At 35.4% G+C, this 21,111-nt stretch overlaps 1 protein-coding gene across 4 annotated transcripts in view; it reads right to left on the bottom strand.

The window, feature by feature from the left end:
* Nucleotides 1–21,111, bottom strand: part of Scfd1 (sec1 family domain containing 1) — a 97,852-nt gene that overhangs the window by 25,311 nt on the left and 51,430 nt on the right. For all 4 annotated transcript variants that reach the window (XR_006147123.1, XM_042677392.1, XM_042677391.1 and 1 more), the window contains 4 exons: nucleotides 15,479–15,575; nucleotides 8,234–8,304; nucleotides 6,543–6,622; nucleotides 430–492 (listed from right to left, as the gene is read on the bottom strand). Coding sequence is in view for 3 of the 4 variants with exons in the window: in XM_042677392.1 (XP_042533326.1) it covers nucleotides 430–492; nucleotides 6,543–6,622; nucleotides 8,234–8,304; nucleotides 15,479–15,575 (311 nt within the window). In the remaining variant the exon portion in view is untranslated. The remainder of the gene's footprint in view (nucleotides 1–429; nucleotides 493–6,542; nucleotides 6,623–8,233; nucleotides 8,305–15,478; nucleotides 15,576–21,111) is intronic.

Raw genomic sequence — 21,111 nt, forward strand, 5'->3', positions numbered from 1 at the left:
GTTAAAGGTATTAGTTTATATTTTTAAAAGAGAATTTAGCTGGACAATGGTGGCTCACACCTGTATCCTTAGCTACTCAGGAGTCTAAGACCTGAGGACCCTGAGCCACCCTGGGCAGGAATGTCCATGAGACTCTTATCCCAATTAACTACTAGAAAACTGGAAGTGCAACTATGGCTCACAGTGGTAGAACACTAGCCTGGAGTGAAAAAGCTCAGGGACAGTGCCCATCCCCTGAGTTCAAGCTCCATGACTGACAGAAACAAACAAACAAAGAGTTTAAACCACACAAGGAAGCCAAAAGCATGTTGATATTTGTTATATATCATAATGAAAACATTCTGGCAAGTGTCAGGCATTGTATTTTAAGGCATGAAATACTAACGTTTGGAGTACAAAAATTCAATTAGTAGTAGTAGTAGTACTCACCCCATTGGTTTAGTTGTGGTGCTGCCATAGCTGGTGGGAGCTGAGGCCATCTTTGCAAAAGCCCTAAGAAATGAGACATATACTTAACAGTTGATAAAGTTACCAGTTAGTACTAACTTCTATTATGCAGACATTTTCTAAGAGAACTAGATTTCAATGAATACAACTATATTATAATTAGTACTGAAACACTGAGATTCTTTAAAAAACACAATGCAGAGCTGGGAATGTAACTCAGTGGTAAGAATGTTAGTCTAGGACCAACAGGCCCCCTGAGTTCCATCCTTAACACAGCAAAAACACATACAAATACAACACAAACTTCACACAATTTTTCTATTATCCAATTACTAACAAGAACTGAAACACTTGCTCACTTAATAATAATAATTAGGTTTACTTTGTAATTCTCCAGATTCCATACTCCCTTGTTCCTAGACATATAACTTTGCTTATGCCATCCTTCTTCAACAGAAATTGCACCTTTCTTTTTAAGACTTAGTTCCAATTTTTTTTTTTGTTGTTGTTGTTGTTGGTTATGGGACTTGAACTCTGGGCCTGGGCACAGTCCCTCAGCTCTTCAGCTCAAGGCTAGCGCTCTACCACCTGAGCCACAGTGCCACTTCCGGTTTTCTGGTGGTTTATTGGAAATAAAAGTTTCATGGACTTTCCTGCCTGGAGTGGCTTTGTACCATCATCCTCAGATCTCAGCCACCTGAGTAGCTAGGATGACAGGCGTGAGCCACCGGCGCCCAGCTCAAAAGTGAATTCTTAATCCTTACTTATAATTCTCTTACCCAATGATTTTCCCATTCATCTATATTCTAAACCACCTGCTTTTAAATTTATTTTTCTTTCCTTTAGCTTAGTGTCAGCTGTTCCCCCTTTCTCATCCCCATCACCAGCCTTGCGTTGCTTAGTTCACTTTCATCAATGTCCAGTGCAGCTGGTGGGCTCCTCTGCTATATTTTTTTCACCAACTTTCCACTGATTCTATGCTCTGCTCCACCTTCCCTCAGATGTGCACATGCATACACCATATATGAGGTAAAGAATATAGTCACCTAAAACCGGTAAGAAAAATTTACAAGATGTCCTTTATTCCTTGCCTTTGGGGTTCTTTTCAATCTGTATACTATTTTATGCACATATGAAGAGGTGCTTGGGTATTACAATTTGGTGTTATTCTTCCAAGACTGACTTCTTTTGGTTTCATTGTGTATGGCATCTTGAGTCCTGCTTACTTTGTCATATCTTGTTGTGTTTTGAATCTAACATCTGCATATCGGGGAGACCATGTGCCGTTTGTCTTTCTGATCTTGGCTTATCTTGCTCAACATGACTTGTTCCATCCATTTCCCTTCAAATGCCACTATTTTATCCTTTGGAATGGCTGTATAAAATTCCATTGTATATAGGTACCACAATTTTCGGATCTATTCATCTGTAGTGGGACCATCTGGGCTTTTAATTATGTAGTAATTTTCAATTCTTTGTAAATGTCTATACTCTCTCTAGCTGGTCTGTAAGATTTTTAAAGTTTGGGCAAAAAGCTCCTAGACATATCTTAAAAAGTATTTCTTCTCTATGAACAATCTTTTCACATTTTTTTACAGAATCTAGAAAACAGGAGTGCTCCCAGATTGTAATACTTTGAGGTAGCAAACTGTTAAGATGTCATATATTCTTCTAATCTTTGGATATATACATATGTAACAGCTATGATTTAAACATTAAAGTCAGCATAATTTTGTACATTTTTATAACATTTTATATCGATCACCATTACTTCATAATGATTCTTAGTTGTTTTCTAAATGAAACACACACACACACGCAAAAAAAGAAAAACAAAAACGAGGGTGAGGACCTAAAGAAAATGTTGAGAGTTGGAATAAAAGGAGTCACTACTATGTGGTGGTTCAAATGTTAAAATTGTTCAGTCAATCTTGAGAAAATCTATCAACAATAGGAAGACAATTCCCAAAGACAACACAAAAATTTCAATTTTGATCAGAGGAGGCAGCAAATCAACTCACTTGGTATTTCTGCCTTAACAAAAACTTTTTCACTACAACTCTATACAACAAAGAGGGGTAAGTTTTAAATAAGACATTTGTGTGGCTGACTTACACAAACAGCGAATGTTAACATTGGAGACTATAGATAGATTATGATAGGTACTTTGCAAATTAGAAAACTTTATAATATTGGTTTTCCAGATTAAAAAAAATGAACTATGAAAATGGAAAGATATATAGTAACATCTATCGATAGCCTCTGGATAGTGAGAATAGAAGTAAAAAAAAAATTTTCTTTGGTGACAAGATCTCCCAATGGAGCCCAGGCTGGCCTCAGATAAGTAATCCTCGTGTCTCAGTCTCCTGAATACTAAGATTATAGGTATGTGCCACTATTCCTGGCACAAGGTAATTTTTGCTTCTAACTTGGGGTTTTCTAAAATTTCTTCAATAAACTAGTAAGGCTCTTCTAACTGGAAATAAAGTTATAAGTAATATGTTATGTATCTTGTAGCAATGTAAAACAGTTCTCAGGATTTCCTTTTGCAGATGTTATATCCAGATACTAAGGATTTCTACATAAATCATAATATAAAACAAAGAACACTGCCATTAAGACAAATGTGTAATTTATATATTATAAAAATTGGAGGGGGGGCTGGGAAGTTGGTTTAGTGGTAGAGTGCTTGCCTCACATGCATGAGGCCTGGGGTTCGATTCCTCAGTACCACATAAGGAGAAAAAAACCGAAGTGGCGCTATGGCTCAAGTGGTAGAGCACTAGCCTTGAGCTGAAGAGCTGAGGGATGGCACCCAGGCCCAGAGTTCAGCCTCCACAACTGACAAAAATAAATAAAAAATAAAAATAAATGGGAGGATTTTCAATATTTCTGTCCTTTTTCTTTTTGACTAGGTCTTATTGTATAGCTTAAAATGGCCTAGAACTCATTATGTATTCCAGACTGGTCAAATTTCTAAGCCTCCTGCCTCAGCATGCACCAAAATGGGTGGCTTCCCTTTTAATTTTTATTATTTTTGGTGGTACTGGGGTTTGAACTGAGGGACTTGTGCTCACTAGCAGGTGTTCTGCTGAGCCACAACTGTGCAGCCCTTTTCTGCACTGACATGTTGAGATTCACTTTTGCCTACCTGGACCACAATCTTTCCTATTTTAGCTTCCTATAGATGGGAGGACAGGTTATGTACCACCTTCCTCCCGCCCCAATCCTGGGGCTTGAACTCTGGGCCTGGACGCAGTCCCTGGGCACCTTTTGTTCAAGGCTAGCTCTCTCTCTACCACTTAAGCCACAGTGCCACTTCCAGCTTTTTCTGTGATTAATTTGATAAGAGTCTCACAAACTTTGCTGCCTAGGCTGGCTTCGAACTATGACCCTCAGATCTCAAGCCTCCTGAATAGCTAGGATTGTAGGCATGAGCCACCGGGCTTAAATCAGCTTTTTGAAAGAGGCTTGAGAACTTCCTTTGCCTGAATTAGTGTAGAACCACAATCCTCCCAATCTCAATCTCTCACACAGCTAAAATGACAGACTTACAACACCTGGTTATGAAGGGGTTTGTGTTTATGCCCTAGCTGACCTTGACCTGCAATCTTCCCAGTCTTTGGGATTACAGGTATGAACCATTGGTCCCTGCCTTCAAGTTTTCTTTTTAAATAAAAGTTAGTTTGGTATACTAAATATAGATAATAATAAGCACTCACTAGAGAGTGTTTGGAGTATGCATAATATTTAAAAGCATAGTCAATTGAAATGTCTTAAAATCTGAGGTGAAAAATATTTCAAAATTAATGTTTGTTGTACAGAATTTGGAAAATAAAGAGACTCAAAAAAAAAAAAGATCTGCTATGTGGTGATCTACCACTATTAACATTCAAGTGTGTCATTTCAGTTATGAAATTAAATGTGTACATGTGTGTGCTCATATATACAGATGGATGCACAAGAAGGGATCAGACTATAGAAAATGACAGCTGACTTTTGGTTCAAATGTTATCTACCTAGATAGCATGGTTACTTAATCAAATTTAGGGATTGTTTCCAAATAAGTTAAGATCCTATCATTTAGTTTTTTTATCTTCTTTTTTTTTCTGCTGCTGAGTGGCTTTAATGTTTTTTAACACAACATCTAGGGAAGTTTAATATGGCTTAACATAATGTTGTCTTAGCATCATTTGATTTACTGTTAGTGCAGCACAAACAAATTCAGAGATATAAATTGAATGCCTATTTTATTATTAGAATTTGTAATTGTTGCTGGGAATTCATGGGAGACTGCTTCTAATACTCAATTTACAGATCTCAAAATCTACAGATATAAAATGTAGATTTGTATATAACCTAGCATATCCTCTCATTTACTTTAAATTATCTCTGAATTAGTTATAATAAATTCAAAGCTTTGTAAATAAGCTGTTAACTGTACTACTTAGGGAATAAAAAGAAAAAAATCTATATAGTGAGCAATTTTTTTCCTTAATATTTTCAATCTATGGATGCGGAACCCATGGATGCTGAAGGGTCAACAGTGTTTATCAAACTAATCAACAATTGTTGTAAATAATTATTTTTGTCCTACCAGAAGAATGTATCAATGTAATTAAGTCTTATATGATATAATTTTTAAGTCTTTTTTTTTTTGGGTCCAGTCGTGGGGCCTGAACTCTGGGCCTGGGCACTGTCCCTCAGCTCTTCAGCTCAAGGCTAGCGCTCTACCACTTGAGCCACAGCATCACTTCCAGCTTTTTTTCTTTTTGCTTATGTGGTGCTGAGGAATCGAACCCAGGGCCTCATGCATGCAAGGCAAGCGCTCTACCACTGAGCCACCTTCCCAGCTCCAATATACATAATTTCTGATAATACATATGCCACAATATATTTTTCTAAAGCAGAATTTTGCTATATAGCCCAATCTGACCTTGAATTTATGATCTTGCCTTAGTATACCAAGTGCTAGGATTATAGATGTGTGTAAGTACACATAGCTAAAATGACATATGATGGACTTTCAAGTTGTTTTCACAGCATTGATTTTTTTTTTTCCTTCAAGATTACTTTGGCTAGTCAAGGTCTTCCATATGAATTTTAGGACTAAATTTTCTATTTCTATAAAAAATACCAGTGAGATTTTACTAGGGGTTGACGTTTATACATAAGTTTGGATAAAATTTCATCACTATAATTATTTCTGAGTTTTATAAATCCAATTAAAGATATTTTTTATTAATTTTATTTTATTGTAAAGATGCTGTACACAGGGGATATAGTTTCATGAGTAAATTAATGAGTACATTTCTTGTCCAGAATTGTTACTTCCTCCTTTGTTGCTCTCCCACTATCCCTTCTCTCCCCCAAGGATAAATTCTTTAAATTCTTTTTTTTTTTTTGGGGTCCGGTCGTGGGGCCTGAACTCTGGGCCTGGGCGCTGTCCCTCAGCTCTTCAGCTCAAGGCTAGCACTCTATCACTTGAGCCACAGCGCCACTTCCGGCTTTTTTCTTTTTGCTTATGTGGTGCTGAAATCTAACCCAGGGCCTCAGGCATGCAAGGCAAGCGCTCTACCACTGAACCACCTTCCCAGCCCCAAGGATAAATTCTTAAGAGAGCTGAAATACTAAGTCAATGAGATTTAAATTTTCTTGTACAATCCAGAAAAATTGTGACTGTATTTGAAACAGTAGTTATGAACAAACTAACAAAACTAAATTTCCCATTTCCCTTGCACAATGTTTTCTAAATTTCTGTGTTATGCCAAACTGTTAATTTTTTTTTTACCGGTATTGGTGAAATTAACATTTCTTTTTAATGCTTTTGAACATCTGATTCAAAAGATTTCAGTTTGACTTTTTCATTTTATCAATGAAAAAATAAACATAAAGCCTATATAGAAAAAAAAGCCATCACTGTTTCATATGTAACTGTAAATTGTGCATACCGGAAATCATATAATCTGTAAACCTAGGTATCTAAATCTACCAGGTAAGTGTTCAATTTTATTAGTTCCCATGTTCTTGGGAACAAAACTTCAATTGTGTCTTTATTTTAAATGATAGGAATTAAAGAAGAAATTAAAACTTACTTCCACTGTTTGATATACTGCAAAGGATTAAGGTTGCATCCTGCATCTGTTAAAGCTTTTTTATATTGTTCCAAATCAGCCTGAAATAAGAAAAGAACTATATTGCAAAAAAAAATTCTTTCAAAAGACATATTTATTTGTAATCATGAGGTTAATCAGTTTTACTAAAAGCATGAGTTAAAGTTCTAGGCACTCAAGTAGGGTTGAATTTTATTGACAAGCTAAGGATCTGAGACAAAAATCATATATAAGAAAAATTACTTTTAAGAAATCACATAGAAAGCGAAATATTTCATCAACCTTCACTCTTAACCATTTTTTTTCTCTAATACTAAACAGTCTGCTTTTTGTTCAGCTTGATTACATGACAAACTCAGAGGACATATAGATTCAGGCTTCTATCTCATTTTTACTTTAAGTGCTCAGATTCATTAGCTGAATTGTTTTACACTTTTAAAACTTCTTCTCTTTTCCTTTTCTCTCCTGGAAAGTTTAACTGTGTTTCTCTAAGTCAAAGAACCTATCATCACAATAACTCCACTGTAAAAATAACCTTATTTTTTTTGGTGGTATTGGGATTTGAACTCAGGGTCTTGTGCTTAAACCATACTCCTTGACCTTTTTCCTTTTGGTTATTTCCTTAATAAGGTCTGATGTTTTTGCTTGGGGATAGCCTCAGACCATGTAGCCGGGATTATAATTATATACAACACACATGGCAATACCACCCCCATCCAGGAAAAGAAATTTAAGCTCATAGAGATTTTTATATTTTCTTTTTTAGGAATTATTAATCTAATAGCAGTCATAATTAGCTTCAAACATCTTAATGCCATTGAAGTTTAGAAATAATCCTTACCAAAAGTAAGTGAAAATAATATAACTAAAGAAATATTTAGTTTTAAAATCATGTTATTTTTTAGAAAACATTTTAATATTTTAAGTAGGTTATTAGAATCCTCTTTGATACAGGGAAACTCAAGACTGATTAGAGAGTATTTCTAGAAAGAAAAACCATACTTTCTTATTGAATTACAAGGAAAGAGTTGAGATGTATTCCTTTAGAAAAGAAGAGTAACCTAAAGCAAATACTGGGTTTAGTTTACTCTTCTAGCATGTCAAAGACGGTTGACCAACAGAGTCTAATAATTTATCAGATATTAAACCACAATAATTTCACCTCGGAGGTTTCTATACTTGTCGCTCATTTTAGGAAACTCCATTGAATTCATGTAAGAAAGAGTAATTCTTTCTAGCCCAGCAGGTCAGATACCGAAATCACCACTGTTCTTTACAGCAGAGCCATTATGAAATCTTTTCCATATGGAATGTTCATTTTAAAATAATCTTAAAATGTAGATCAACATTTAAAAAAGCCTAGCAAACCTGATTATCTTAGTTTAGAACACTTATGTTCCAGTAATAGGAATTTTGGCCACTTGAATTTAATTCATGTTCCAACAACTTACAAGGGGTCAGACATTTCCTTAGTGGATAGTTTCCCCTAGTGACAATAAATATTGCTATAAAACTCAGTAGTAAATAGAATCAGCCTTAGCAAATTGTTTTTCTTCTCAAGAAAGGAATGAAGTAGGTATGTAGTCATAGTGATTTTTTTAGTCTATTTTTGAAGTTCTGACTAGTATGTATAAAATAAGCAATCTCTTTTGTCACTAACACTATGGACATACCTCAGAAGGTACTTGCTGCGTGCTGATGTAATAGATGAGAAACAGCCTCATCTTATCTTCTGGAGTTCCTGCTACATAGGAGAAGACATAAAAAAAAAACTTTCATGATTATTGTTATTAGACATTATAGTCAACACAAGGCCCATTAAAATTCAAGACATATAAGCATGACAACAAAAATATGGTTCGTGCTGGGTGCTGGTGGCTCATGTCTGTAATCCTAGCTACTCAAGAGGCTGAGATCTAAGGACCATGGCTCAAAGCCAGCCCAGGCAGAAAAGTCCGTGATTCTTATCTCCAATAAACCACTAGAAAATGGGAAGTGGCACTGTGGCTCAAGTGGTAGAGTGCTTGCCTTGAACTGAAGAGCTGAGGGACAGCACCCAGGCCCAGAGTTTAAGTCCCACGACCGAAAGGTTTGTAATTCAACTGAGTTAAGGTAATAAATGCTATAATTACAACCATGTAAAACACAATCAGTGAAAAAGGTTAAATGTGCAATTGGAAGGGTGTGATTATAGACATCTTCATTCACTTTTCCAACTGTCTATAATGTTGAAATTTATCTCTAAGATAAACCTAAAAAATTATAAAGTTACAACAGGATACTTTTAAGGTGGTAACTATATAAGCCAACTGGTATAAAAATGGGACTGTCCTGGAAATCTAGTTGTATGGTTATCCTGGGTATGAGATAATATCTGCTATTTAAATAAACCAGCTAGCCAAACCTAATATCACATTTCCCCAATTCCTCTGAACATGCAATTCCTCTTTCTGAAAGATGTTAGTTTACTACAAGTCTTGGGAAACACACTTTTATCCTTGTATTACGGAGCAGAATATTTTTGACTCAAATTTTAAGACAAAACATCAGTCTCCAAAGAATTTTCTCACTGCAGTGGTGTATTAAACTATTCTCTCAAAGCCTAAATTGCCAGAGAAATTCTAACTCTTCTATTTCACATAGTAAACACCATAGGTTAAAAAGTGATTAGGCAGGGCTCAACAATACTATTCACTCTCCCTCTAAAGTATGTCTTTTAAAAAGTATGTATTTATGTTTAAATAATTTTTTTATTGTGAAAATACTGTATAGAGGGGTTACAATCACATGAGCAAGGTAATGAGTACATTTCTTATCAAGCAAGTGTGTCTTAACATTAATACAGTGAGACAAAAGGAGGATATTCTTAGGAGGATCACAAAGGTTCAATAGCTATGTGCATATGATTACATAAAATAATATTTACTGAGGGTTGGGAAGGTGGCTCAGTGTAGAGTGCTTGCCTTGCATGCATGAGGCCCTGGGTTTGATTCCTCAGCACCACATAAGCAGAAAAAGCCAGAAGTGGCACTGTGGCTCAAGCGGTAGAACAGCGCCCATGCCCAGAGTTCAGGCCCCATGACCGACCCCCCCCCCCAAAAAAAAAATATATATTGAAATGAACTCCAAGAAATGGAAACAAGAGGGATTTTTTTTTTTGTTGCTGTTTTTGTTTGCTGTACATTTTGTCTTGTTTGTTAAGTCTCTGGGAGGGTAAGGGACAACACAGAAAGAGGGAGGGGGGAAGGGCGAACTAATGTAGAGTGGTACTCACTAGACACTATGTTGAATATGAACTGTACAACTTGTGGGGGAGGGGACAGGAAGGAAAAACTCAGAGCATGGGAAGGGGTGACACTTCAAAAAGATAATCATTAGTTGACATGTTTACATAACTGTAACCCCTTTGTATATCACCTTTACAATAACAATAAAAATATATAAAACAGCAACAAAAAATGTGTCTTAATACTCTAGTTTCTCTTCAGATCGTATCTTTTACCTTTTACCAAAATGTGTCTTAAGATGTACAGACATAGAATCATTATATATATTTCATTATAGAATAATAACTTGGAATGGAGTGTTGTAGCACACAACTGTAATCCAAGCAACTAGGAGGCTAAGGCAGGAGGATTTTGAGTTTGAGCCTGAGCTACATAGTGTTTATCAGGCCAGCTCAAGACACATAGTGAGACCCGGTCTCAAAATACAGAAACAAAACAATACCCCCTACAAATATATTAATCACTGATTTTCATGCTTTGGAATCCAGATAGTCCATTTATTTTTATTCTGTGAATACAACAAAAAATTGATGACATAAGGGTCAGTGACAAGTTCTCCTAAGTTCTCAAGTTAATAAATGTTATATTCAGGACATTTTGAACATTAGGTTATGATACTCTAATAAGAATGCTGATATTTTTTTAGTAGGTAATTAGTCTTATTGGTACAAACTAATATTACTACCAGCTTTGTGTAGGTTGTGTTCCATCATCAATTCTATTTCTAAAACCTTTTGTGGCTGCTGCAGATAGATTTGTCACTCAGTGGTCAATTTGGGAACTGGTGGTCTAGCCCTTCACCTTTTTTTGAAATGCTGTGAGGATAATATTCATTAATGTGTTCTTCAGTGGTGAGCCTAGGATTTCATAAACAAGTTTATGGGATTGTTTTCTGAGCTCCATCCTTCTCTGTGATCTCCCTGGTACTTTGCCATTCCCTTGGCCTTCCCTAACGGGCACTCTGGCCAGAAAGCTTTGGCTTTTGTTATCCTGCTCCACTGCATACTTCCTGCAACTATGGCTCCAACTGTAAACAAGCAGCTAGAGGTCAAAGACAGTAAGGGAGAATGAGGTTGGCCCTACCATCAGGGAACCACAGCTCCTAAGATTTGACAGGAAGGTTCCTTTCAGAGTTCTTTGGGTCTCAGAGTCCCTAATGTTGCTTTTACTATTCTTTGCATCTAGCAAAACATTGTTTCATAGTAGACATTCATTTTCCTTTGAATACTTCTCACTCTTAATTGGAAACACATCCCCACAACTACAAGGAGGTTGTCTTTGGACATGTCTGTATATACTTCAAAATGTACGTTGACTAGACCCACCCAATTCATCACTCTCCCAAAAACCTAGGAATAGTAAGGGGTTGCTGGCACATGCCATCAATTCTTTTGCACTGAAAGTGATTTGTGGTCCTGAAGACTGTCCCCTCTGACAGTGTTTAGCAGTACCTAGTATACAGCAGGAAGTCTAAAAGATTCTGTACCCTCAGAGCAGTGATGGCTAGGACCTCCTGGTCAGCAGGCAGGACTAACAGTGCCCTTGCCCAGGGAGCAGAGAACTGTGTGGTTGTCTGCCAGGACCTTGTTAGTTTCTATCTCCACAGCAGATTCCACAGGAGGGAGAAAACACATTAAAACCAAGAGGATCCAGGGAAGTTAGAATGAACTTGTGACTTTGAAATTATGTAATCATTTAATCACAATCAAAAAAAAAAAAAAAAAAAAAAGAACCTCGGGGAAGGGAGGGAGGGAGGGGATGGTAGGGGGAAAACAATGGAGGGGGTAACAATGTTCAAGAGGAAGTGTACTCATAACCTCACTCATGTAACTGTAACCCTCTGTATAGTAGCTTTACAATAAAAAAATAAAAAAAAAAAAAAAAAAAAAAAAAAAAAAAAAAAAAAAAAAAACCAAGAGGAAACATTTTTATAATTGTTATAGATTTGTTTCTAATTGCCCTAGAATCTCTGTGTTATGGTTTAAGAGACATCAGTGCTGAAGAGGAACCAAATGTAATGATATAACCACAGGGAAGCCAAAGTAAAATTTTATAACTGTTTCTTTTATAACTGAAACTCTACAGGCTGTAACCTCTTAACTTTTTTTTTTCTTGAACACAACTCTAGTTTTTCTTTGTTTGATTTTTGGGGGGGTCCGGTTGTGGGCCTGAACTCTGGGCCTGCGTGCTGTCCCTTAGCTCTTCAGCTCAAGGCTAGCGCTCTACCACTTGAGCCACAGTGCCACTTCCGGCTTTTTTTCCCTGCTTATGTGGTGCTGAGGAATTGAATCCAGGGCCTCATGCATGCAAGGCAAGTGCTCTACCACTGAGCCACCTTCCCAGCCCCTAAACACTGGAGTTTTTAAAACATATTTAATTAGCAATTCACAAAATTTTCCCCATCCACTGAGAACTAGATGGTTTCACCAACAATATCATGAGGTGAAGACATGAATAAAGCTGTATGTCATAACATGTAGATAGCCCACATCAAAATAAAATACAAGGATGAGGCATTTGGAATGTAACATTTTTTTCCCATCATATTAATACCTTGATATGGCCAACTCAATATCTTGAGAAGATTCAAATTAAGTTGATGTTTGGCAAAATGATATTTGGAATTGTATTTAAGATAATATTGCTAATTTTTTTGTGCATTCAATATTTATTTGATGTCAAATATACACATTTAAGGCACTCTGTTTTATAAATATATTAAAAATTGTTTTGATATGAAAAATTTATACAGCTTTAGTAGCTTACACTTTTAATCTTATTTATGTAAGAACCTGAATATTGGGACTATTGTGGTTTGAGATCAGCCAGAACAGTAAAGTCTACATGACTCCATTTCAGTGGAGGAAGCGAAGTGTAGTGGTAGATGTCCCTCATCTCAATTATAACAGGAAGCCTTGAGATAGGCAGATCATGGTCAAAACACATGCCTAGGTAGAAGGGAGACCCTGTCTTAAAAGAAATCAGTGCCAAGAAAGGCTAGAGGCTCAGATAGTAGAGCACTTGCCTCGCAGGTTCAAGGCCCTGAGTTCTAACTCTATTACCACTAATAAAAAATTAATGAAAACTAGATATAGATACTAACATAATCCATAGATGGGGATTCCAAGCATATCATAACTGATAATTCTGGATCTTGAATATAGACCTAGCTTCTAAATCACAAATGTTTCTTCTACCTGACAGAATTAACTGAGAATGTTTCACATTATCTTGCTATCTCAATATATTCTCTAGTCCCACATTTTAGTAAGCTTCTTGTTTTTTACATTTATTATAAGTGTCATATATATAGTATATATGTATATATATAGTATATAAGTATATACTATAAGTATATAGTATATAAGTATATACTATATATATGCCATATATAGTTTTGAGACAAATATCTAGAAAAGAGTAATAAAAAGGAAAATAGAATACCTCATAATAACACTACTGTTTAAAAAAAAAAACCCCAAACCCTGTTAACAATCTTATGGATGAGATTGTTGGCACCTCACTTAGCAAACTGGAGACTTGTTAATAATCTATATTGCCTATGTATTGATAGGACTGCCTGTCTAAATGTCTCACTTTCTTTCCAACAAGAGAAAAAATTACCCATTAGGCCAATTGTTTATTTCTTCTACTAAGAATTTATGTTCACTGTTAAGACTGTACATTTCTGCCATATTGCCATTCAGACTTTTCTAGCTTTTTTGATTTGGCAAAATCAGTTGGAACCTCTTAAATTTAAAACTCTACTGTGATTGCTCTTTATTTTCAAGTCAGAGTAATCTGATATATTTTAGAGAAAAGTTTGAGTTATAGTTTGGAGGGCATTTTTTTCCCTGATAAACCTGAGAGTAAGTTGCTGGTCTGTCTTTCACACTCAAACATTAGACCCAAACCAGGATAATAGTGGTAATGTACTACAAGGTATATATATTATCATTTAACTGTCATATCCCACTTCAAGTTAATATCTTGTCTATAATTGAATCTAAAGTATCTTATGGCAAAATAATCAACTTCAGGGTTCATGTGTTGCATACAAATGTTATTCTTCTTTAATCTTCTAAACAAAATATTCCTCCATCTTTTCCTGACTTGTATGACTTGATTTTTTTTTTTTTTAAGATTAATGCTATTTCTTGTAGCATGGCCTTGTTATTTTAAAATATTGAGTCCATTTTATGGGGCTAGGGAAGGTGGCTCAGTGGTACAGTGTTTGGCTTGCATGCATGAGGCCCTGGGTTTGATTCCTCAGCACCACATAAGCAGAAAAAGCCGGAAGTGGCGCTGTGGCTCAAGTGGTAGAGTGCTAGTTTGAGCTGAAGAGCTGAGAGACAGCGTCCAGGCCCAGAGTTCAGGCCTGACCAAAAAAAAAAAAAAAAGGATCTATTTTATGTAGTATATTACACAATTAAGTTTCATCTGGTATTTCTTTGCTATTAGTGTCAGATTATACATTTTTTAGCAAAAAAAAACAAACACAAGTAATTGAAGCTACATTTTTTGCATGGAATTAAACTGGGTTATTTCACTATTTCAGTATATCTCTCTCATTACTCATGTTATTTGAGATTATCTTTTATTTATCAGGCTCTTCTAGTGTAAAGTTATTATTTTTCCCTTTGAGTGAACAAGTATTTTGTAGGAAAATGTTGGAATACAAAATGTCTCTCAAAGGCTTAGTTGCTGGGCTTTTGGAAAGTGATTGGATCCTGAGAGCTCTGATCTAAGGAACAGAATATTCCTTTGCTAGATTGAGAATATAATCGCACTAGTGGGAAGTGATTCAAAGTAGGAGATGGGATGTAGTTGGAGGAGGTAGGTAGGGTCATGTCCTGGAAAGATGCATCCTGTCCCCTGACCTTTCTCCTCTTTCTTCTTGCTTCCCACTGTGATGTTTAGCATTAAGACAAGCCCATTGCAATGGAACCACTCATCCATTCATGAACTAAAATTGAGTTAAAATCCTTTCTTCCTTTTTTTTTATGTACCATAAGAATGAAAAGTCTAGCATAGTGTTTTGCAACTTAAATATCCTGTAAAGTTTCAGATGCTTCAATTTTATTCACAACTCATAATAACAACTTAGAAATGATGGACTTACACACATATATCCTTTTTCATTTTGAGTTCTTATATCAAAATGCTTATACTTCTAAATTGTACCCTTTGGTACAATACACATTAAAAATCCCCCACAAAACAAAACAAAAAAACAATGATAAAGTAAAAAACAAGCTGTGTTGGGGAAGAGAGTACTAGTAGGAGTGTGGAGGCTAACCAAGAGGATGAACATGGTTGAAGTAGTTTGTAAGTATTAAAATAGCAAATGAAGGCTACTGAAATTGTTTTAAGTGGGGAAGAGGGAGAATAAGAGAATGATAAAGGGTGTATGCTTGAATGGGAAACATTATATGTACATGTGGATACCTTACCCTTGTATAATTAATGTATGCTAATAAAAATATAAAGAGAATAGTTCTTTTAATTGCTTTTGTTATGAGTATTTGATGATAGTAAAGAGTAATTCTGTTGAAATTTTGCTCAACTGAAAGTAATGAATAAAATGATCCTAAGTAAAACTTATATTACTCTCAAATTTATGGTACCTACCATCAGGGTCAGATATAATATCTAGAAGAGATTTATCCAGAGTAGTTTTGCTCATTATTTTCTCTTCATATTCAAAATATACATCCAGTTTTCTTGCCTGTTTCAAAATAAATATTAGATGAAGATACATTAATAAAAATATACTGAATCTCCTGCTTACAAGTTTCAACTTTTACAGTCAATTTTAAAAACAAATGTTCATTTCCTTGTGGAAGTTAAACATTTTTATTTTTGATCATACACTTAATGTAAAAGAAAAAAAGGAATGAACCAAGAGTCTATTTCATTTACCAGACCTGCACATGTAAAATTAACTTTGCATGTCCTACATATATTAGTAAAAATAATAGTCATATAACACTCAATTTTTGTATTGATGAGTAACTAGAACACATCTCATATACTCCATGCAAATTAAGAACAGGTGATCAAACTATGTTTGTTTTTTTTTTAGTGCATATCTAGATTTTTTACTTTCGTACAGAAATTAACGATGTTATTTTCAATGTTTAAAAAACAATTTTAATTTCTGAAATAAAACTGTTTTTCCTCTTATTTCTCCAATTCACTAAAGTTTTAGGTGACGGAAAAATTTTCTAAATGACATGATTTCTCATTGAAAGTTTTACTGATGAAAATGCTAAATAATTTATTAAGATGTTTCATTATCAAGTATTTACTAAATTATGCTTCAGATAATATTAAAGTGAAAATGTTTTTCTTTCTAATACAAAGATGTTAACTCAACTAGAAGTAGAAATCATTCCATAAATCTAGCAAATACCAACAAAGAACCAAAATAATAAACAGCTAGCATACATACATTATGCCAAAAATGACATAATAGTTAAGCAAGTTTGGAAGAGAAAGTAATGAATTTAAAGTTATGATTTGGGGACAGTAGTTTTTGTAGTTTCACAGATCACAGCATGACACTGTAGAACAGGGACATCTGGGTAGTAGAATAAGAAGTGGATAGAAATCACTGAAAGCCCTTTCATTGTCCTGCAGTGTAAGAGTAACTTAAGAGTTTAAAAGAGATGAAACGTTCAGTTGTTTAAAAACCAAACGTAATAGAAAAACTGAGATGTCCCATTTTCACTCATCTTTTCTCACCCAGTAGTATAGGTATTTTTTTGTTTTACTTTGATTACTTGTATAGCTTTTCAGTTTCTATGCAAATATAAACGAATAGATCCTTCCTCTCTTTCTGACACAAAGAGCAAAATACTCTTCTGCCCTTTCACTGACACCAGTGAACTCTTGATAAGAGTATAATAAGGAAAACATTTTTTTATTGTGAAAATACCATACAGAAGGGTTACAATTACATGGGCAAGGTAATGAGAACATTTCTTATCAAGCATTGTTGCCTCCTCCTTTGTTTCCCTTTCCCGTCCCTTCCCATCTCCCACCCCCTCCCCCCACCTAAGGAAAACATTTTCCTTATAAAATCTATGGCTTTTCAGTTTTTTGACTGCATGCTATAGGAATTACTTTTGGTACTTTATAAGCTTCTTTGAAAACTAAAATAGGTAACAGGTAAAATCCTAGGAATGACAATATTTAAAATGGACAAGTAAACCATAAGAGAGATTAGGTAGAAAAGCTCAAGGTAGTTGCTGCAGAAAAGGAAAGGAAAAGATGGATGTTTAGCAAGTAACAGCAGAAAGGATATGGGAAGCAAAGTGATGACAAGGCAAAGAAAACCCCCAGAAACTAAGATAGGCACAACATTCACGGAAATATTAGATTAGGAAAAGCCAATTTCTGGAAAGTGAAAGGAAGGAAAAAACAATGTAAAACTGGTATTGTCCTTCACAATCTGACTCATTAGCCTTTTCTCTTTTAGCATTATTTACTATGTTCCTTCCCTTATAGTCACATCAAATAAATTTTCACTGAGTATTGGACACGCTTTTTTCATTCAGACATAGGCTTATCTTATTCTCTTAGCCTTTTAAGAACATATCTCTTAGCTGGGCGCCTAATCCTAGGATTACTCAGGAGGCTGAGATCTGAGGATTGTGGTTCAAAGCCAGCCGTGGCAGGAAAGTCCCAGAGACTCTTATCTCCAATTAACTACCAGAAAACTGCAAGTGGTGCTTTGGCTCAAGTGGTAGAGTGCTTGCTTTGAGCTGAAGAGCTCAGGGGACAGTGCCCAGACGGTGTTCAAGCCCCACAACTGACAAAAAAAGAAAAAGATGAAAAAGAAAAAAAGAACATATTTCTCTTCTATTATCTGCCTAGGATTCTACTTATTCTTCAAGGTCCACTTTCTTTGCTGTTTCTCTGCTTTTACCTTTTTTGGATCTCATTCTTAGCTAGAACTCACTCCTCACTGTGTACCTTTTATACAGCTCTCCATAAAAATACAAAAAAATTATTGTCTTCTGTTTATATGTCATCTTCCTAAAATTGCAAGTTGCTTAAGGATATGTATTGCTTTTTAACCTCAGGGGTATAACATAGCACCTGGTTTCTAACAAGTACTTGTAATTTTGTTTTTTTTTTTCCCAGACCATTAATATTTTAAGGTGTCCTTAAACTTGGAATCCTACTGCCTAAGCTTCCTGAGTACTGGGACACTAAGCCATAAACCTTTTAAAGATTTAATATATAAAACTTAGTATGACACATGTCACAATAGGATTTAATGTCTATAACTACTTACATGAGTGAAAAATATGGTTCAATGATTTATGCACAGGCACACAGTTGATTCATTTCCTCCTCTTGATGTACATGTATACATGTGTTAACTTGTAAGGAGCAATGTACAGTACATAAAAGCAACTTAGTTTGGCTTGATTAGGATAGTACTTTTTTTTTTTTTTGAGGTGACTACAATATTCTAAGATTAGGTTGTAATTATGGTTGTCATTCTGAATATACTACAAACTACTGGAATTATTTACTTCATTGGAGTGTGTGTGTGTGTGTGTGTGTGTGTGTGTGTGTGTGTGTGTGTGTGTGTGTGTGTGTGTGTGTGTGTGTGTGTGTGTGTGTGTGTGTGTGTGTGTGTGTGTGTGTGTGTGTGTGTGTGTGTGTGTACAGGTATTTGAACAAAGAGCTTCCTAGGCAATAGCTTCACCATATCTCCAGTCTTTATTAGAGATTTTAAACAGGTGAACTATATGGTGCTGAACAAAGTTGTTAAAAGTGACTTAGCATTTTAGTTTGCTGATTATGAGGAAGCACTATCTGAAAAGGAAAATTAGTAGAGTTTCTAACCTGCATAGAGTGACTAGTGTCTGGTGTTTATGACATTTGGTGTAAGGCACTTAGTTATAGCTATGACTCCCAAATGCCATTAAACAGCAAATTCATGACCTCCTTTTTCAAACCAAATACTCTCTAGAAGCCTACAGAAAATATGTGCTAGCAACTAATGAAATATCTCTATATAACTTTAGAGTACTAGGGAACAGTGTTGAAAAACTACTTCCTAGCCAGGCACTGGTAGCTCATGCCTGCAATCCTAGCTATTCTGGTTCGAAGCCAGATCAAGCAGGAAAGTCTGCTTATCTCCAATTAACTACCAAAGAGCCAGAAATGGAGCCGTGTCTGAAGTAGTAGAGAGGTAGGTAACCTTGAGGAAAATAGTTCAGGGACAGTGCCCAGGCCCTAAGTTCAAGTCCTAGGACTGGCCCATGTGTGCTCTCTTTCTCTCTCTCTCTCTTTCTTTCACACACACACACAAACACACACAATCCAACAAAAAAAACACCCAATTTAATTTTTGTCATTTTCTCCAAATAAAACACAAGCTAATAATTACTAGTCTCCTTTTGAAGATGAAGAAACAAAGGAAAACACATTTATTAAGGTTACCAGAGGTGACCACAGCTAAGGTTCAAATCCAGGTTATACTCCAGTATACACCATATATAAAGAGTAGGGGAAATTATATTTCCCTCAAGAACAATTTATTACCTCCTTTGTCTATGCTTTATGAAAGTATATCTGTCAGTACATATTTTGCTTTTTGGTAATACATGTTTTCTTTTGTTTTTTTTTTGTATATGGCAAAAGAGATCTACAGGTCTTTCTCAAATTCTTGAGCTGAGGGAAAATGTTAAGGGAAGCAACTTTTATAATTCCAAAGACTGATTATTCTCATTGGGCTCAAGAGAACATAATTTGGATAAGAATTTCATTGAACACAGGCAACTTAAAAACCATAAAACAAAGTTAAGACAAGCAAGTATTTGGCAGCATCAATAAATGCTATAAAATTTAAAATATAATAAAAACATTACTGAAAAGCAAAGGCACTGTTCATGAAACGCAGGTTACATATACTGAACATAAACTTAGAGCCACTTTTTTTCAAGTATTCCTTTCTTTCTAAGGGATTTTCTGATAAAAAGAATTGTAGAATTTTTTCCCTAAGTTTCAGAGTCATCATTGGTTAGTGAAGCTGATTTTTCTCTTGTTTTCTAGCACACTGCATCAAGATTTATCTAAAATTAGTACTATGTATACCCTGAGAGTATGTTAGAAATAAAAATAAATTTAAAAAAGGTTATATAAGAGTGTCTGCTAAGGCCTTGAGTAAAAACCTAAGGACTAGGGAAAAAAAAGAGAAGTGGGTTGGAAAAAATCTAGTCAAATTATGCATGCCTTTCTGTATTTTTTCATGCATATTACATAAAACAATGGGAAAAGAATATCCAGTGATGATTTTGCATGTCTTTAATAATATAGTTAGCCTTAGTAACCTTACATTTACAATGAATACAAATTTTGTATCAAAAATACATTTGAGCCAGGCACTGGTGGCTCATACTTGTAACCCTAGCTACTGAGGAGGCTGAGATCTGAGGAGCATAGTTCCAAGACAACCTGGGTAAAAAAGCTTGTGAGACTCCAATTAACTATCGTAAATGGAGCTAAGATTTTTCCCTACTTCTATTTCTTTGTATTTTAAAATTAAATTCTTCTTCTTTTTTTTTTTTTTGCCAGTCCTGCGGCTTGAACTCAGGGTCTGATGCTGTCCCTGAGCACCTTTTACTCAAGGCTAGTGCTCTACCACTTGGGCCATAGCACCACTTTTGGCTTTCTGTGATTACTTGGAGATGAAAGTCTCACAGGTTTCCTGCCTGGGCTGGCACTGAACTGTGATCCTCAGATCTCAGCCTCTTCGAGTAGCTGGTATTATAAGCATGAGCCACTGGTGACCAGCTAATGAAAATTTCTAAGCCCTTAGTTATGTCAAAGGGATACTGGGGCTTGATCTTGGGGCTTCACACTCTTTGTTTTCTTTTTTTTTTCACACATGGCTAGTACTCTACTACTTGAGCCACATGTCCTGGTTCCATGAGTAACCATCCTTGTCCAATGAAAGAGCACTGGACTTAAAAACCCAAGTTCAAATTCAGATTGAGCAGATGGTCTTAAGCCAAGTATTCAGTGACTGAGATTCATTTCCCTTCTTGGATAGGGAAATATAAACTATATGACACAGAAATACACACAAAAGCATTTCTTCTCCTTTTACAAGAAGAATCACATTATGTACTCACATTTTTCAGCCAAGGGATTTTTTTTCTTCTTCTCTGAAGTACCCTTATACTACTACAGGTTGTTTGCGCTTTTTTTTTTTTTTTTTTTAAATTTGAAGACACTTC

This window comes from Dipodomys spectabilis, unplaced genomic scaffold, assembly GCF_019054845.1.
Source record: "Dipodomys spectabilis isolate Male_0828 unplaced genomic scaffold, ASM1905484v1 ptg000038l, whole genome shotgun sequence".
Lineage (NCBI taxonomy): Eukaryota > Metazoa > Chordata > Mammalia > Rodentia > Heteromyidae > Dipodomys > Dipodomys spectabilis.